General features: G+C 45.0%; 1 protein-coding gene and 1 long non-coding RNA gene across 2 annotated transcripts; both read left to right on the top strand.

Moving 5' to 3' along the window:
- Nucleotides 1-286: 286 nt before the first annotated feature.
- Nucleotides 287-9,608, top strand: LOC118774335 (beta-enolase-like). The gene is made up of 12 exons (XM_036523637.1): nt 287-338; nt 4,510-4,599; nt 4,708-4,803; nt 4,889-4,947; nt 5,232-5,301; nt 5,549-5,682; nt 6,182-6,404; nt 6,643-6,840; nt 7,031-7,232; nt 8,166-8,274; nt 8,678-8,736; nt 9,298-9,608. Exons 2-12 carry the CDS (start codon nt 4,515-4,517, stop codon nt 9,365-9,367), a joined length of 1,305 nt encoding a protein of 434 aa, XP_036379530.1. The 5' UTR covers nt 287-338; nt 4,510-4,514; the 3' UTR covers nt 9,368-9,608.
- A 1,755-nt stretch (nt 9,609-11,363) lies between these two features.
- LOC118773982 lies at nt 11,364-13,699 on the top strand. Its single transcript, XR_005004797.1, has 3 exons — nt 11,364-11,612; nt 12,521-12,847; nt 13,309-13,699. It is a non-coding gene; the product is annotated as an uncharacterized LOC118773982 (long non-coding RNA).
- The last annotated feature ends 2,319 nt before the right edge of the window (nt 13,700-16,018 follow it).

Below are 16,018 nucleotides of genomic sequence, written 5' to 3' on the forward strand. Positions count from 1 at the left end.
CTTTCATGTGGACTGTCTACTAGGGAGTGTCTAACTCTCAGCACAGTCTCAGAGGGGAAAGTTAAACTTCTGAATAAATGAACGAACTCTGCCAGATGCATGTTCAATGCATATGATTCTGTGTGGCTCAGGCTTCTCCCAGGGTACCTACAGTAGTGCCCAACGACTAATGCTAAAAACTCCTGTTTAATAGATGCTGCGAGAAGAAGAATTTGTCGATGATCCCTAAGGCCCGGACCATATGTGGAGACAGTCGACAGGGAATGCCTTTAAATAGTGGCACAGAGCCCACCAGACAGTCGGACGGTCGGTCAGACGCCAGCTCCAGCCACACTCAGGTAGGCAACAAACTCTACTAGTACTGGTTTGAGCAGCTGATCATCCTTTGATGAGCAGGCAGATTACATGGAATGTCTTGTTAGTCAATTGCATGTCATGTCAGTACCATCCTTGTATTTGTAGCTTTATGATTGGTGAGTGGGGGGCTTTAGTTGCAGTTCATAAATATGATAGAAGGGTAATCATATGATGCCTTAAGAAGCAGCATGAGCCAGACTATAAGAGCTGCTTAACTGGCAGGCGGATCAGGACTGCTCAATGCCAAGTCACTGTGACTCTTACAGGTTTACCCTCTGGCCAGGAAAAGTATCACGAAGCTCTTTAAGGAATATCATTTCTATATGTGTTAAATATACTGTATACTTTAGAATATATTTCAAAAAATGCCATTTCCATTCATATATTTATCAATAAAATGTAGATTATAATTGTGCATACATTATAAAACACATTTTACAATATATGCACAACATAACAAATATAGTAAAGGTGGGTATATTTCTTTTCTTTCCTGGTATTCTGTCAAACACAGAAGAGATTTTTACAATGTATTAACATGTATATTGTTAAATTTGGTTTTAACTATGTTTAACCATCTGTCTGTCTGTTATGGGTTTAAAGAGATTTGGAAAAAACTGCAGGATGGCAATGCTCTGGGGAGCAAAGAGAAGCCATGAGATAACCACAAGAATGAAGGGATAAAGAGTTCACTAAAAAGTTATCCTGGTCACTATTGCCGTTTCCTCATTAAGTAGTACATCTAATACATCAGTAGTACATCTTTTCTGTCATTTAAACGCTGAGTGTGAAGCTCTTCAGTAAGAATTCAAAGCTGTACTTCTGCACAGAAGAGATAAGGTGCGAGGGCTGAAGTCGGCTCTTGTCTCTGTTGCTGTAGTTAGTCTGTCTCTGCATCCACACACACGACTGCTGCTTGAAGCTAGATGTTGCAGACCTGCCGGCAGGTTTCCCAGACTCTCAGGTGCTGATGGGACGTGGGGATGTGCAGAACAGTGATCTGCGGGTTCCTCCTGTGACACAGTTTCCTCCATATCCCACCATTCATTGCACATGGCCAGATAGGAAGGCTTTTCGTCAGACTGAACATGAGATTCCTGATTTATCACCACTCTGCAGCTCATACGTGAATGCTATCATGTTACATAAATCTTTTACTTGGCCGACACCCTTAACCGGTGCAGCTGACAGCCTATTTTTAATGGGAGGGTCTGTGTTCCAGTGCTCTACGCCAACGTTATTAGTAACTTAGCTGCAACGTCACATCAATGCTGTGAGACCCTTATATTTTTAGGTTCTCTCTGGCTCTCATTTCGTGGACCCTTGTAGAAATTGCAGGCTGCCCACTCAGTCTCAGAGAAAAAGAAAACAGAGATGCTGGATTTCTGTCAATGGACAAACAACCAGCAAACACATCAGTTTCGGTAAGATATGCAGCTGAGAGGCGTCCTAGATCACAGCATTCTCTCCGCAGCAGTGCAGCAATGCAGTGAAAATAGCTCTGCGAGCAGCCCCTTGTCCCTGCTCTCAAGTGCAGTGAAATACCAGTTAGATAATGCAGCCATGACTGCCATATGTAGTGGCTGGAGCTTGCTGTGGTAGCAAGATACTGTTGTTGAACTGGGGGAGGGTGAGTTCCTCACAGGTCAAGGATAGTGTAAGTTGCAACAGCTGTAAGTCACTTCCCCTGACTTGTCCCCCCCCCCCCCCCCCCCCCTCCCCGCCCCGCACCCTGCCCATGCTGACATTCCACTCCTTTAATAAAGGTCAACTCATAGAATGCTTGCTCACCGTGGATTCTCATATCCCATTGTAAACCAGTCAGTCTCCTTGCTGAAAGGGCTCACATTAATTAGTTACGGAAGGATATCTGATTCAACATAAATATGGAATGAGGAAAGTAACCAACAGAGCTACAACAGCTGCAACATATAGGGCCAGAGGGTCATAGATTTGGATCCCAGGCTGTACCTCTTAGCTGGTCGGTACTCCCTGAATGGTATTTTAGTGTACTGAAACGTTTCCTCACATTCTGCGCTCCGATGAGCCACTGCACTCTGTGTACACAATCTGGAGTGTACCGACCAACCTAGAGTGGCACCCACTATGGGGTCAGCACAGCTCGGTTGTGTTACCTTCTGAGGGTATGCTGCAATACCCCATGGGAGGTGGATGCCTATGCCAATGTGTAGACTGTGCAGTGCACGGGTGCAAAACCTTTGCAAAGGGGCAGGTTTGGTCTGTTACCCTCCTTTACCCATGACTTCCTCACTGCAGGTCTGCATGGTTAAGGGGGGGGGGGGGGGGGGGGGGGGGGGGTGTCACTCTGGAACAGTTCTAAACCCCTGCTGTGCCTCTGATTCTGTGCACTGGTCATGTGATCCTCATATACGTTTGAGTGGGGCGCTGGTGTATAACAGCAGCCAGTTTGTCCAAAGCTAAAGGCTTGTGCTTAAAGGCACGTACACAGACAGGGGTGCAGTGGGGGGCTTCCAGTACACCAGCAGGGAGCCGAGATTCCCTCTCTCTGTCTCACTGGACAGGAATTCACCCCCCCCCCCCCCCCCACAACACCTCACAGTCCATCTCTGTAATCTCTCCCGGTGCTATTAATATGCTTCCTTAGAGAGCGACAGAGGGATAAATCTATGCTCTTAGTTAAATGTCAGACCCTTCAGATCCTGCTGTACAGCTGCTGTCGGTCCACAGCTGTGTCACATGTGACAGTGCTACCAGGGTTATGGGAAAGGAAGGGGGGCTTGTCTCTGTTATTAGGGGTTGTGGAACAGGGAGAATCTTTATCACTTTAAATAATGTTACTCCATGATCGTAAGAACAGCAAGGCCATTCTGCCATCCAGGGAGTGTTGCCCTACGTTACATGCTACGGCACTTGTTGCACTGCAGGACGTTTGACTTCGTACCGTTGAAACATTTGCATGCATTGTCTCCTACTCTCCAAGAAGTTATGTACGATATTGAGTATGAGAAGGACACGTGAACAAAAGACCCGAGCAGGAAAACGCAAGTAACACATGTGATAAAAAGTGAGAAGGGGTAATTCACTGATGTGACCGTTCAGGGCTATATAAAGTGAGGCAGTTTAAATAACCGAATTTAGCAGAGGAGAATAAAAAGCAAAGCAGCTATCGGATTACTTTGGGTAAAGTTCTTTCGACTCTTTCAATGCATCGTACAACGGTATGAAGGAACTTCATATTCTTAAAAGCGGACTGTCCAGCAAGGCAGATGTCGTAAAGAGGTGCTGCCGTTAAAGTTTGTAATAGTAGCAGTGTAATATCGCTGTTTAAGAATATCGTTTATATATAATGTTGGTGTAACTCTCCCCTATACGAACAGACTAACAAGCTTACGTCGCTCTAAGGTGGAGGAGAGGAAGAAACGTAAAAGGACAAAGATAGTGCTAAAACAATGTGAAGAAGGACATAACAGCATAAGTCGCCGTGACCGCTGAAAGCGCCACGGAGACATGCGCGTTTGCGTCGAACAGATTGAAATCGCATCCGACAGCTAAAATAAGACCAACACACTCAGCCTGCTTATTGGCTCGTCGACACATCTCTGCACGCCTTATAGGCTGTTCACTCAGATTACTCCCGCCCCTTGAGGTCGACAGGCATTGCAGTCGCTCGTATAGTCAGAGATGGTGCAGGTGTAGAGTCTTTTGAAATGACGGCAATGGCACTTCGGTGGCTTTCAAGCACAGGTGAATTACGGCGAGAAGGCAACGTAAACATGTTGTATCTTTGTCTAAAAATGAGGGACAAATAATGAATAATCTTGATTATAACAGAGAAAAGCATACAGTTTGTAGGCAAGGATTTCATATGTGATCCAGTGACTGTATATAATGCATAATGGAAGTTCTGAAGGATTTTTGTCTTATAAGTGCAGTTACATTTCCCCCTTTCTCTGTATTTCCTTCATTTTCTCTTCCTTGTCCCTTCTGTCTTCTTTTTATCTCTCCCTTTTGTTATACCTTCCCCTTCCTATACCTTCTCTATCTCTCTCTCTCTCTCTCTCTCTCTCTCTCTCTCCTTCCCTGTCCCTCTCTCTCCCCCCTTTCCCTCTCACTCCCTCTCTCTCTCTCTCTCTCTCTCTCTCTTTCTCTGTCTCTGCCTCCCTCTTTCAGCCAGGATGTCCATCACCAAGATTCACGCTCGTGAGATCCTCGATTCCAGAGGAAACCCCACCGTGGAGGTAGACCTCTACACAGCTAAAGGTGATGCATGTGCACAGATGCACACACACACATAGATGCACAGACAGACAGACAGATAGACACACACACACACACACCAGCTGACCTCTCTCTCTCTTTCATTCACAGGCCGTTTCAGGGCTGCTGTCCCAAGCGGAGCCTCCACTGGTGTCCATGAGGCCCTGGAGCTGAGGGACGGGGACAAGACCCGCTACCTGGGCAAAGGTGAGGGAAGAGCCTCCACTCTGCAGCTGTCAGTCAGACTGTGTCCATGGTGACCTGTCCAAAGTCCTGTTCTGTGTCTGTGCAGGTGTGCAGAAAGCTGTTGATCATGTCAACAAGGACATCGCTCCTGTCCTGCTGGAGAAGGTCAGTCTAGCACCTCTCACTCCTGAAAATGCCAGCCCAGGACCATACACACTCACCCCTCTCCAAACACCAGCTCAGCAACATGGATCCTCTCTTCCCTCTGACTCTGTCCCTTCTGTGTCTCTGACTCTCGCTCTCTGACTCTGTCCCTTCTGTGTCTCTGGCTCTCGCTCTCTGACTCTGTCCCCTCTGACTCTCGCTCTTTGACTGTGTCCCCTCTGTGTCTCCGACTCTCGCTCTCTGACTCTGTCCCCTCTGTGTCTCCATTCTTCCCCTTTGAATAGAATCTGAGTGTGGTTGAGCAGGAAAAGATCGACAAGCTCATGCTAGAACTGGACGGCACTGAGAACAAGTGTGAGTGTCTGGTCTCTGTTTTCTTTTGCTGTTTTGCGATTTCCAGTGTGTCTGTTCATCGCTGCATCTCCCTAATCCTAATCTTCAGGATTTCAATTAATAATTTGTAAGATTCTCTAAACTGAATTACCAGCATGCCATGATGTGCTATTACTAAGGTCTTGCTATTACTCTTTTATAAGGTACTTTGATGGTGTCTCCTTCCCGTCATTCAGTCTGTGTGTGGCCCTCTCGTGTCCACTAACAGCTAAATTCGGTGCCAACGCCATCCTGGGTGTGTCTCTGGCCGTGTGCAAGGCTGGGGCTGCAGAGAAGGGCGTCCCCCTGTACCGCCACATCGCCGATCTGGCCGGAAACAAGGACGTGATCCTGCCCGTGCCTGTGAGTGTGTCAGCAGCAGGAAACGGGGGGTGTGGGGGGGGGGGAGCGGGGGGCGTGGCATCAGCGGGCAAAATGTTTTTGTAGGATGGCCTCAGAGGAACTATCAATCCTTCAGGAGTGAAGGACCAATGCTGATGGAAATCAGGAGTCTGTGCAGGAAGGACTGTGGGGCCAGGTGTAACATCAGACTGTGATACACAGGAACTATATCTCAATGTACCATAGCCATCCTTAGGTAACAGAACATTTTGGCGGATGGAGAGAGGGACAGAGAGGAGGTGTGGAACATGACCATGCGATCATAAATACCTACGGCAGCTGTCATTTTCTCCCAGCCCAGTGTGCTGCACAGACTGGGAATAAAATGAAAGGTTAAACAATGGCAACTTAGAGCCAATGTGACACACAGGAAGCGTGTCATCAGTGTGAAACAGCACAATAGCATTAGAGGCACAGTACAGGATGCTGAAGATTCTGCCCCCCCCCCCCCTCCTTCCAGGCCTTTAACGTGATCAACGGTGGTTCCCATGCTGGGAATAAGCTGGCCATGCAGGAGTTCATGATCCTTCCCGTCGGTGCCGCCAACTTCCATGAGGCCATGCGCATTGGTGCAGAGGTCTACCACAACCTGAAGAGCGTCATCAAGGCCAAATATGGCAAAGACGCCACCAACGTTGGGGATGAGGGTGGCTTCGCCCCCAACATCCTGGAGAACAATGAGGGTGAGGATTCACCCCCTAGACAGTAGAGGGGGCTTTACGGCGACTTACAGACAGTATTCTAAGATTTGCTTTTTTGGTGGAGATGCAAATTAGACTTTCATCACAAAGAGTAAACCAATGAAAAGACCACAATACATTACAGAGTAGATTGTATGTATATTGTTTGGAGATAAGTAATAATCTCCCTTCCTTTCTCTCTTCCTCTATCTCTGTTTCTCTCTCTCCTCTTGTCCTCCAGCTCTGGAGCTGTTGAAGTCCGCTATTGAAAAGGCCGGCTACCCTGACAAGATCATCATTGGCATGGATGTAGCTGCGTCAGAGTTCTTCAAAGGTGGCAAATACGATCTGGACTTCAAGTCCCCCGACGACCCAAAACGCTACATCACTGGAGAGCAGCTGGGAGACCTGTACAAGAGCTTCATCCAGAACTACCCAGGTACAAACCTGCGGGCTATGCCATGTACATCATCATATGCAGAGTACTGTGTCACAGCTAATACACCATCACACACAGAATACGCTAGCACAGCTAATACAAAACCACGCATAACATACTCGTGTGTAATTTATGTATGCAGCGTACACTCTGTGCCCTTCATAATAGTGTCAAACCCTCTCCCTCACAGTGCTCTCCATTGAGGACCCCTTCGATCAGGACGACTGGGAACACTGGGCCAAGTTCACTGGCTCCGTCGACATCCAGGTAGTGGGAGACGACCTGACTGTGACCAACCCCAAGCGCATCCAGCAGGCTGTGGAGAAGAAGGCCTGCAACTGCCTGCTGCTCAAGGTCAACCAGATCGGCTCCGTCACAGAGTCCATCCAGGCGTGAGTATCAGAGTGAATCCAGGTCTGACCATCAGAGAGCTGAGTGAATCCAGGTCTGAGTGTCACAGAGCTGAGTGAATCCAGGTCTGAGTGTCAGAGAGCCGAGTGAATCCAGGCCTGAGGATTAGAGAGCTGAGTGAATCCAGGCCTGAGGATTAGAGAGGTGAATGAATCCAGGCCTGAGGATTAGAGAGCTGAGTGAATCCAGGCCTCAGGATTAGAGAGGTGAATGAATCCAGGCCTGAGGATTAGAGAGGTGAGTGAATCTAGGCCTGAGTATCAGAGTACAGAATGAATCCAGGCCTCAGTATCAGGGACCACAGAATAAGTCCAAGCCTGAGTATGAGAGACCACAAAATGAATACAAACCTCAGCATTAGACACCATTGTCATTTTTGTCCAGCTGTGCTACTGACACCTACAGTTTATCTGTTCATGTGGCCTTACATGCATTAATGTACCTTACTTTCTGCAGTCGTTGTACGTAAGAGAATGACTCTAGCCGAGCATGAGTATAGAGTCATGGCTTACAGTGCAAGGTTCAAAGGAACCTTTGGAAGAATGATATGACTTCTGTGAAATCCGTGAACTCAGGTGTGTCACATTGATAGACACACTTATTACTTTGTGCGGGCAGACAAAAGCTGTATTTGTCCGATACATAGCTGTGTTTGTGTGGCTGTGCAGACCACAATGGTGTATGGTGTGGTTGCTCAGACTGTCTCGCCCTAATAAAAGCTGTGCGTGTCTATTTTGTGTGATTCAGTTAGTGTGGGTTGATTCATGCTGTGGCCTTATGGTGAGGAACTGTGTGAAAACAGCAGTTGTATGTTTGTTATAATGGTGTGGAAGCTCACGCTGGGACTTTATGGTATAATCTATACTGTAAGCATAATAGCCATGCTTTGGTTAAGGGCCTGTTTGTGTCGGCAGGTGCAAGCTGGCTCAGTCCAATGGCTGGGGGGTGATGGTCAGCCATCGGTCAGGAGAAACAGAGGACACCTTCATCGCTGACCTGGTTGTGGGTCTGTGCACTGGACAGGTATGCCCGTCCCCCTGCCTTTAGATCAGGGCCTTTCATCCTACCTGTGAGTTTGGAGCTGTGCTTAAACCAGCCAATCACAACCCCCCCCCCCCCCCCCCCAGCGTGTCAGCAAATCGTATGTCAGCTGAAGCATGTAATTCGTCATTGTCACACATGTAATAGAAAGCTTCATATTACAGAAAGTTGACTGTTATCATTAATTACAGCAGATGTAACACCAGATTAAATGCATTTTTGGTTTTATTTGGTTGGTCAACACCACTCATGTATATGTCATGAAAATGTAATGAGACCCCACTCATAATGGTGATTGTTCCTCACGTTGGTTATTTTCTGGTCGAGGATAGTATGTGTGTCTTCTGTTCATGCAACTCTTTCCTTTCCCTCCTCTTTTCCACAGATCAAGACCGGCGCCCCCTGCAGATCGGAGCGTCTGGCCAAATACAACCAGATGATGAGGTAGGTTCTGACACAGTGACCCAGGTGAGCCGAGAGCCCATCACTTCAGTGCAAGTAATCCAAAGTACATTCGTTAGAACCCACCACTGTTGCCATAGGAAACCTGTAAAACAGAAACTGTGTTAGTGTCTCCTGTGGTTGATTTCAGTAACCTTGTGGAATACTAGTGAACAGTTTCGACATCAGCGCCAGTGAAAAAAATATGCCACACTGCTAAACACATTATCACACTATATGTTCTATTTCGTTTGCCACATTTTGCAGGATGACTTAAAGACCTTTTTAAGGATTACCCATTTGTAAACCCTAAATATCAGCAATCTTCTAGGTAAAGTCAGATTAAGTGAGTTTCCAGCTATAGTGTCCCACCTCAGGAACTGAGTCCCCTGGCAACTCCCTGACCATGCAGTGCCCCAATGACATGCGAATATCATGTGTAAAAATCACACAATTCTGGCAAAGGCTGCTACATCATTTCTTAAAGCCTCTCTGTTGCCTATTGAGATGAATGTATTATCATTGTTGATTATTTGAATAACCACCTCCTCCTACTCTCTGCAGGATTGAGGAGCAGCTTGGAGACAAAGCCAAGTTTGCTGGCAGGGACTTCCGTCACCCTAAGATCAACTAAGTGGCCAACTGCATCTTTCTCCTCCTCATCTCCCTCCTCCCATCTGTTGACAGTTTTCCATCCTTCCACCCCCCATACCGCATGAGATGTACCTGTAGACAGAGGTGGAGAGAGTCAAAGGGAAGCCAGGAGCTCCATGCTCTCTGACTTGAGGAAATTCCTTTTTTTGTTTTAATCTTCAATCCCTATTGCTCTCTCTTGCTGCCCTGTTGTCAGGTGCACTTGTGGTGTGAAATAAAGACAGTAAAACACACTATTGGGTTATGGAGCAGTTTTTTCTTCCTCTGTAAACTCTTTGATAATGATACATCACCTGAATGTGCATTCATGGCTTTCACCCACTGTCAACACAAAGTACCAAACACAGTTAAAAAAGATTGTAAAGATTTCCAGATCTTAATGTTATCTTTAAAACAGTTCAGAAAAAGAGCTGTCCTGGGCCTTCAGGACCAGAGGCGCAGTAATCCTTATCATCCCTTATCGTCCCTTATTGTCTATAGTCTATTTCACCTCATGGAACAGATTGACTGCTTACCTTTTGGAGGAAATGTTGTTTTTTTAGAACATAACAGCATGTCTGAAAGCTTATTACTCCTTACTACCAGTATCTATGACCCTACTGCTGCAAGTGGCCACAATCTATTTACACCTTCAAGCTGTGACCAGAATCTCCACAGTAAGTGCTTTAGCCTGACAATGATGCAACATACATACTTCATGCTAGTACATCCTACACATACTAACAGTAGTGTTTGTAAAGTAAAATAACAGGGTAATACACCCACCCCAATACCTCCCAACGCAAATTCTTTTCAGTAAAAGCAGTGCATGTGTATGAAGTGGGCATTTGTCATATTTCCTTTTGAATCCGGAGGGGTGCAGTGGCCCTGATGAATGCTTGGGTTTCAGTGTGCAAGTGCCGTCACAAGACATTGGGGGACATATTCACCCAATCCGAATGAGTCATGCTCTTTTCTACTTTGGATCTTTCTCCCACAGCACTCATTAAGCTAATTAGTGTAATGAGCTGCAACTGTGAATAAGGCACTGCCCTCTAATCTCTCTCAGTCTTTCTTTTCATTTGGGGACCCCTGCTGGTATTCCGGTCCATAATCCTCCTCTCCCTCCTTTCATTTTCCTTTTCTGTTTCTATTTCAATATCTGACCGCACTTGGTGACGACCATGATCGCCTCCCCTACCCACCCATGGTAACACACCCTTCTTTTTTCTGCCTCCACTGTTCATTTTTTCCACAATTTTTTCAGTAACTTAAAACATTTATTGGGAAAATGGCTTCAACAACCACTCTTAAAATACGATTTATTGATTGATTCATCAAAGTAAACAGCTACTTGCCATCTAGTCATAGACCACAGTTGGCTGCAGTTTTTTTGAGGGAATCTTTCTAAAAGATGGGCCAGTGGAGCAATAAGGCTTTTAATCTACTGAAGGACCAAAAACTGTTGAACTTTTGAAACTGTTGAAGTTTTATTGTTGATCAAAATCACCATAAACATTTGCAGAATGAAGCCCTGCAGGAATCTCAGTATGAAAAGGTGATGACTGTTGTGAATACATAACTGACTCACAGCGTTGTCTCTGGGTTTGCTGTTGGTGCCTCTCATATGATAATACTTCAATGCTACTGTTATGCCTGGTCCTGTCTCTCTGCTGTGCTTTCAAAACAAGCGATGGGAGTGAGAGAAATAATTAGAGAAATTAAAGATACGAAGAAAGGAAAGAATGGATGAGTGAAAGGGTGAATGAAACCCTGATGGGGGAGGGGCGTGAATGGGAGGTGCATGGGGGTAGGACAGAGGAGGGTGCAGCACAGAACCTTGTTTTTCAGGAGGCACAGAACACACTGTGCAGCAAGGAACACGTGACATCACGCAGGAGCACCCTTTAAAACCTCCAACCCCAACACTGTTCGTGCACAAACTGCCAATCCTGGTTCCGCACAGGACAGAATAACTTTTCATGCACAGACGAGGGACCGATTACCCCTCAACCACGCACTGAAAACCCAAAATTCAGTCATTTCGACACATTTTTGTATGCGTGTGAATGTACATTGCAAGTCACTTCCTGTTCCTTAATATTTTTTTGGAAAGGATGATTCCTTCATCCTCCTCGGGTTCTTCACCATCAGCTGCCTTTCCATGCTTCCTCCTCCTCCTCCTCTTCCTTGCTCGGGCAGGCCAGGTTGAACCCGGACACGCGCCGCAGAAATTGGGCGGACAGGTGAGCACTCAATCTATGCCATCAGGGAAACAGGCTGCTGCTGAGAGCGTAACGGTGCTCTCTCGCTCTTCAGCAGGTGTTAGTGCTGGGTGCATGCTAATGTTATTAGCACTGATGTAATCTCTGCAATTCAGTGATTGTGTTTCATCCTTTAATTTGATCCTTTAATGGAACATTAATTTACAGAATGGAGATGGTATGAAAAAATAAAATATGTTTTAAATGTGCTTTCCAATCGAAATAATGTACATATCAGTTCAATCACAAATGATTCTATCTATCACTGGTCTGTAGATAACTTCAATTAAGACAGCTAAAATGTATAAAAGAACTGAAAGATGTAGTGTTACAATAAATGTGAATGATATAAATTACATGTTTGACACTATTAATCACTAGAGAGTGATTCCAAATGGATCACCACTTGTGCAACTTTCACTGTCACTACTGGGGGAGTGCAGTGGAAATATGATCACTTAAAATACTGTTTCTTTGTCTTCTTCATTTGCCATTGACTCAAATGGAGAGTGTAACGCCATTGTGCTGCACCACAGGTTATATAATCTGCTTTTAATGTGTGTGTGTCACACATTCCCAGGTGAGCCTGTGTCACATGTCCCTCTCAGGTGAACTGGTAGGGAAACAAGAGGGAAATCATTGTTCAGATGGGAGCCTTTTCTCTTATGATACTAATTACATGACTGAAAAACTTATTACAGATACAGAGGACACAAGGTTTTGATGAAGCTGTAACCTGCTGCATCTGGGGTCAATCCTGCTAACATTACCCATAATTCATCATTAGTGTTATGTATAATGCTGCATCTATGCTTCTAATGCTCCACTTCTCTCCCTCCATCTATATGGGCTTTGTCTGTCCTTGTATCTCTGTCTTTCTCCTAAAAAAGCAGGTTGTAAAGGACCTCTTTAGCACGCACATCGCCTCTCTCCTCCTGACACTGCCGGAGGGCAGCGAGGGGTCAGCCGAGATCCATGCTCCTATGGCCCGGGATGGGCGTGGTCTGTTGAGAGAGGTGGGGTCCGAGCACCTGATGGAGCACAATCTGGAGCCCAACCCCATTCTTCCCCGCCTCCTCATGGACTTCATGGGCCATCAACGGAAGTTCAAAGGTCGCACCAGAAAGAGGACAGAGAGAGGCTGTTCTGGGCTGGACCGGCAGGGCACCAGAACCGTGAACAGACTGGGCTGCTGACTGGGCAGGACACAGGCAGAGGTAAAAGGCAAAACAGTGCAGGCCAAAGAGTCCTCCTCCTCAGAGGTGCTCAGCCATTTTTATACTGTTTTTTAATGCTTCCTCTGCATGTGTGTGTGAGTGTCCTTCATACAGATGACACAAATAGATGTACACAAATAGCCATACACATACTCATACAGGCACAAATATGCGCGGTCACCAATGCACACATACTCACAGTTAAAATATACACAGAGGATAAAACATTACTTGAAGGATTGTGTGTCACTTCATAAATCTTGTGTGTGTGTGAGTGTGCATGTTTCTCTATGCCCCTGTGTGTATGCGCGTGCGCACTTGCGTGCATGTGTTTCTTTGTATGAAGCCGTGTTCCATGTGCAGTGATGACATCATGGATACCACTGGGTGACAGTGCAGTCAGTGGTGAAAGACTCTTGTTACACGTGTGAAAGATTATTCCTTGTGTAATTGTCCTGCAGGTGAAAAAGTTCTGTGTGCTTTTCCTTTGGACCAAGGAGATGTGAAAGAAGACAGAAGGACATTTTTGTGTAAAGCACACAGCAGGAAGCAGTTTTTTCAAACACAAACAACCAGCTGGAGCGAGCGAGACTCCACCGCCTGCTCTTCTGGAGAATGAAGGATAACCCTTCAGTGCCCTCTGTCTCCCCTTACTTGTGATGCAGAAATGCTCAAAATGATGTCCCTCGTCACATTAACAGACAGCAAAAGGCCTCTGTCTATTACCAGCACTCCGACAGCACGTCGATGTTTGTACTGTGAGCGTTCGACCAGAGTAACATGCCATAGTGTACACAAGTGTGTAAAAGCTAAAACGATGCCTCACTGCTCCACAAGCGACAGAGCAGTGTTGTAATTGTTGCTCTTGTTCATGTCTGGATGTACTTTTTAATCTGATAGCCAATCTTCTGTTGGTTGTGTACTGTGTGAAAATGTGGGAAAAGGTGACATTTAATTCCTGACTGCCATTTATTTCCTGTCTAAAGTTTGATATGACTGTAAATAGATCATTTTTTCATGACAGCTGAAAGCAGCTGAGTGTAGTGTTGATGGTACATCATTATAAATGTATTGCAGTAAAAAGCTCCCAAAGCAACTGATGAACAAAACAAAAATAATAAAGTTATGGTAAACATTCGTTAATTATTAAAGAATACATTTTTTGAGTTCTGCAGTCATCCTGACACGTTATCTACCAAAGTTATCTACAGAATAATGTATTGCCATTTTGCAATTAATGTAATTTAATGCTCATTCATAGTCATCTCAGCATTTTAGTCCTTTTCAGTTGGCCCTTAATTCACATTCTGGCCTTTATCCACCCCCAAAGCTTGTCAATAACCCATTTGAATGAAATTCAGTGGCTGCTGAACTCACTTCTTACGAAGGCTGTCTGTCTCTTTCTTCTCCTTATTCAGATCACGCTCTGACACAGAAAATGTAAGATAAAAGAACACTTTCTTGAGCAAGATATCAAACCAAACCAAATTGCTAAAATAATACTGTTTTAGCAGCACTATGTAAACATGCTCACCTGTGCTTTCAGGGATTCTGCTTTGTTTTTTTCTTTTTCAAAGTCCTCCAGGACTCCCCGTCTATAGACCTTGAACTCCTCGCTGAGTTATTTGATTGTTGCCTCCTCCTGCTCCAGCTTTCTGCAACACAGTGAGCACAGGGGTTTCAGGTCTTTCACAGCACAACTCATTCTCTTTTCATCTTATTTCTGTAGTTTTCACACCTCAGTTATGTCCCATAGTTACCACAAGACATAATACATCTACTCCAAAATGATGAGAAATTATATCATGATGACATGGTCATTGGCATGTTGCATGTTATATCTGGAGTATTGTGAGAGCATATTTTATTCATTAGGCATGCGTCATTTTCATAGGCACATCCAATGTCCTGTGTTTGAATAAGCATGCATACACATACAATGTGCTAAATAATCATTGATTTTATTCATAAGCCTTTCATCATTGATAATACCATATGAATGTCAAAGGATTATGAATATCATAATCCCTTGACAGTAGATTGTGATTCCTTCTCCCGCAGAGTGGTCGCTATTTGCTGGCTGGCTCTTTGCTGTTCAGTCAGATTTTTCATTTCTTCTTTCTGGCTGTCCATTTCCACTTTGTGGTGTTTTTGTTCATAGTTTATGGTGATTTTGACATGTTGGCACTTTGCCTTTGACAAGCACTGAGAAGATCATTTTGGAAATACAGAAATTTGTTGCAAAGAGAGCAGTTGACTTTTTCCAGTGTGAATGGCTTGCAAAAGTCAATATTCAGCATACAATTCTGACCATAAGCTGTAGCTATCATAGCGTTACAATGTGCAAACTGCCTGTTTCAGCCCTTCACCTTCAGCTCCTCATTCTCCTCCTCTTTTGCAAAAGCCATGTTTTCAGACTGCTTCAAGGGATCCTGAAATATACCTTTTCCTTCAGGTCACCGTGCATGTATTTTTGTATCTCTGTGGAGAGTTCATTTGTTTTTTCCTCAAGTTCCATTTTGATCACTAACACAAAGAGAAAACATCTTGATATACTTTATATGGTGTGTGATTACACAAACAAGCAGTCATGCAAGCAGCTAACTTGCAAGCTCATCTTTAGCAGTCATCGCTATCAGCAATAGCAAGCTCATCGTTAGCTGCAATGGTGCCGCTTAGCCATATTCTCCTCTTCTGTAAGGAGGAGACCCGAAGTTTTCAGCGGAGCGAAAACCATTATAAATCAGGGCATGCAGAGGAATTCAGTTGTTTTGAGGGCCATATCACAGGTTTGGTCAGGGCGAGCATGAGGGATAGACCTACAGGATGTCGGTGAGTGTAGGCCATGTAGGTTAGGTAGCATAGCTAACCAGCTAGCTAGCTAGCAAAGTCAGGTTACCACATCATCATCCATCGTTAGCCCACGATTTAGAAAGATGAAAAACACCCAAAGCAATCTTGAAATATACCTTTTCCTTCAGGTCAGATTCAGCGTGCATGTATTTTTGTATCTCTTTGGGGAGTGCATTTGTTTTTTCCTGAAGTTCCTTTTTCAACTGAATTTGATTCTAATAAGTAACTGGTATCATATCCAATTTCTCACGTTTATAACAAACCAAATTTCATGAAGATCAGTTCAGAATTAAGTGAGTTAGTCGATTTTGTAGAGAA

The sequence above is a fragment of the Megalops cyprinoides genome, chromosome 3, assembly GCF_013368585.1.
Source record: "Megalops cyprinoides isolate fMegCyp1 chromosome 3, fMegCyp1.pri, whole genome shotgun sequence".
NCBI lineage: Eukaryota > Metazoa > Chordata > Actinopteri > Elopiformes > Megalopidae > Megalops > Megalops cyprinoides.

Excerpts from the sequence above, each read along its gene's own strand:
- LOC118774335 (XM_036523637.1), top strand. The coding sequence starts at position 4,515 with ATGTCCATCACCAAGATTCACGCTCGTGAGATCCTCGATTCCAGAGGA. Across the intron at positions 4,948-5,231 it reads CTCCTGTCCTGCTGGAGAAG|AATCTGAGTGTGGTTGAGCA; the intron begins GTCAGTCTAGCA and ends CCCTTTGAATAG. Across the intron at positions 8,275-8,677 it reads TGGGTCTGTGCACTGGACAG|ATCAAGACCGGCGCCCCCTG; the intron begins GTATGCCCGTCC and ends TCTTTTCCACAG.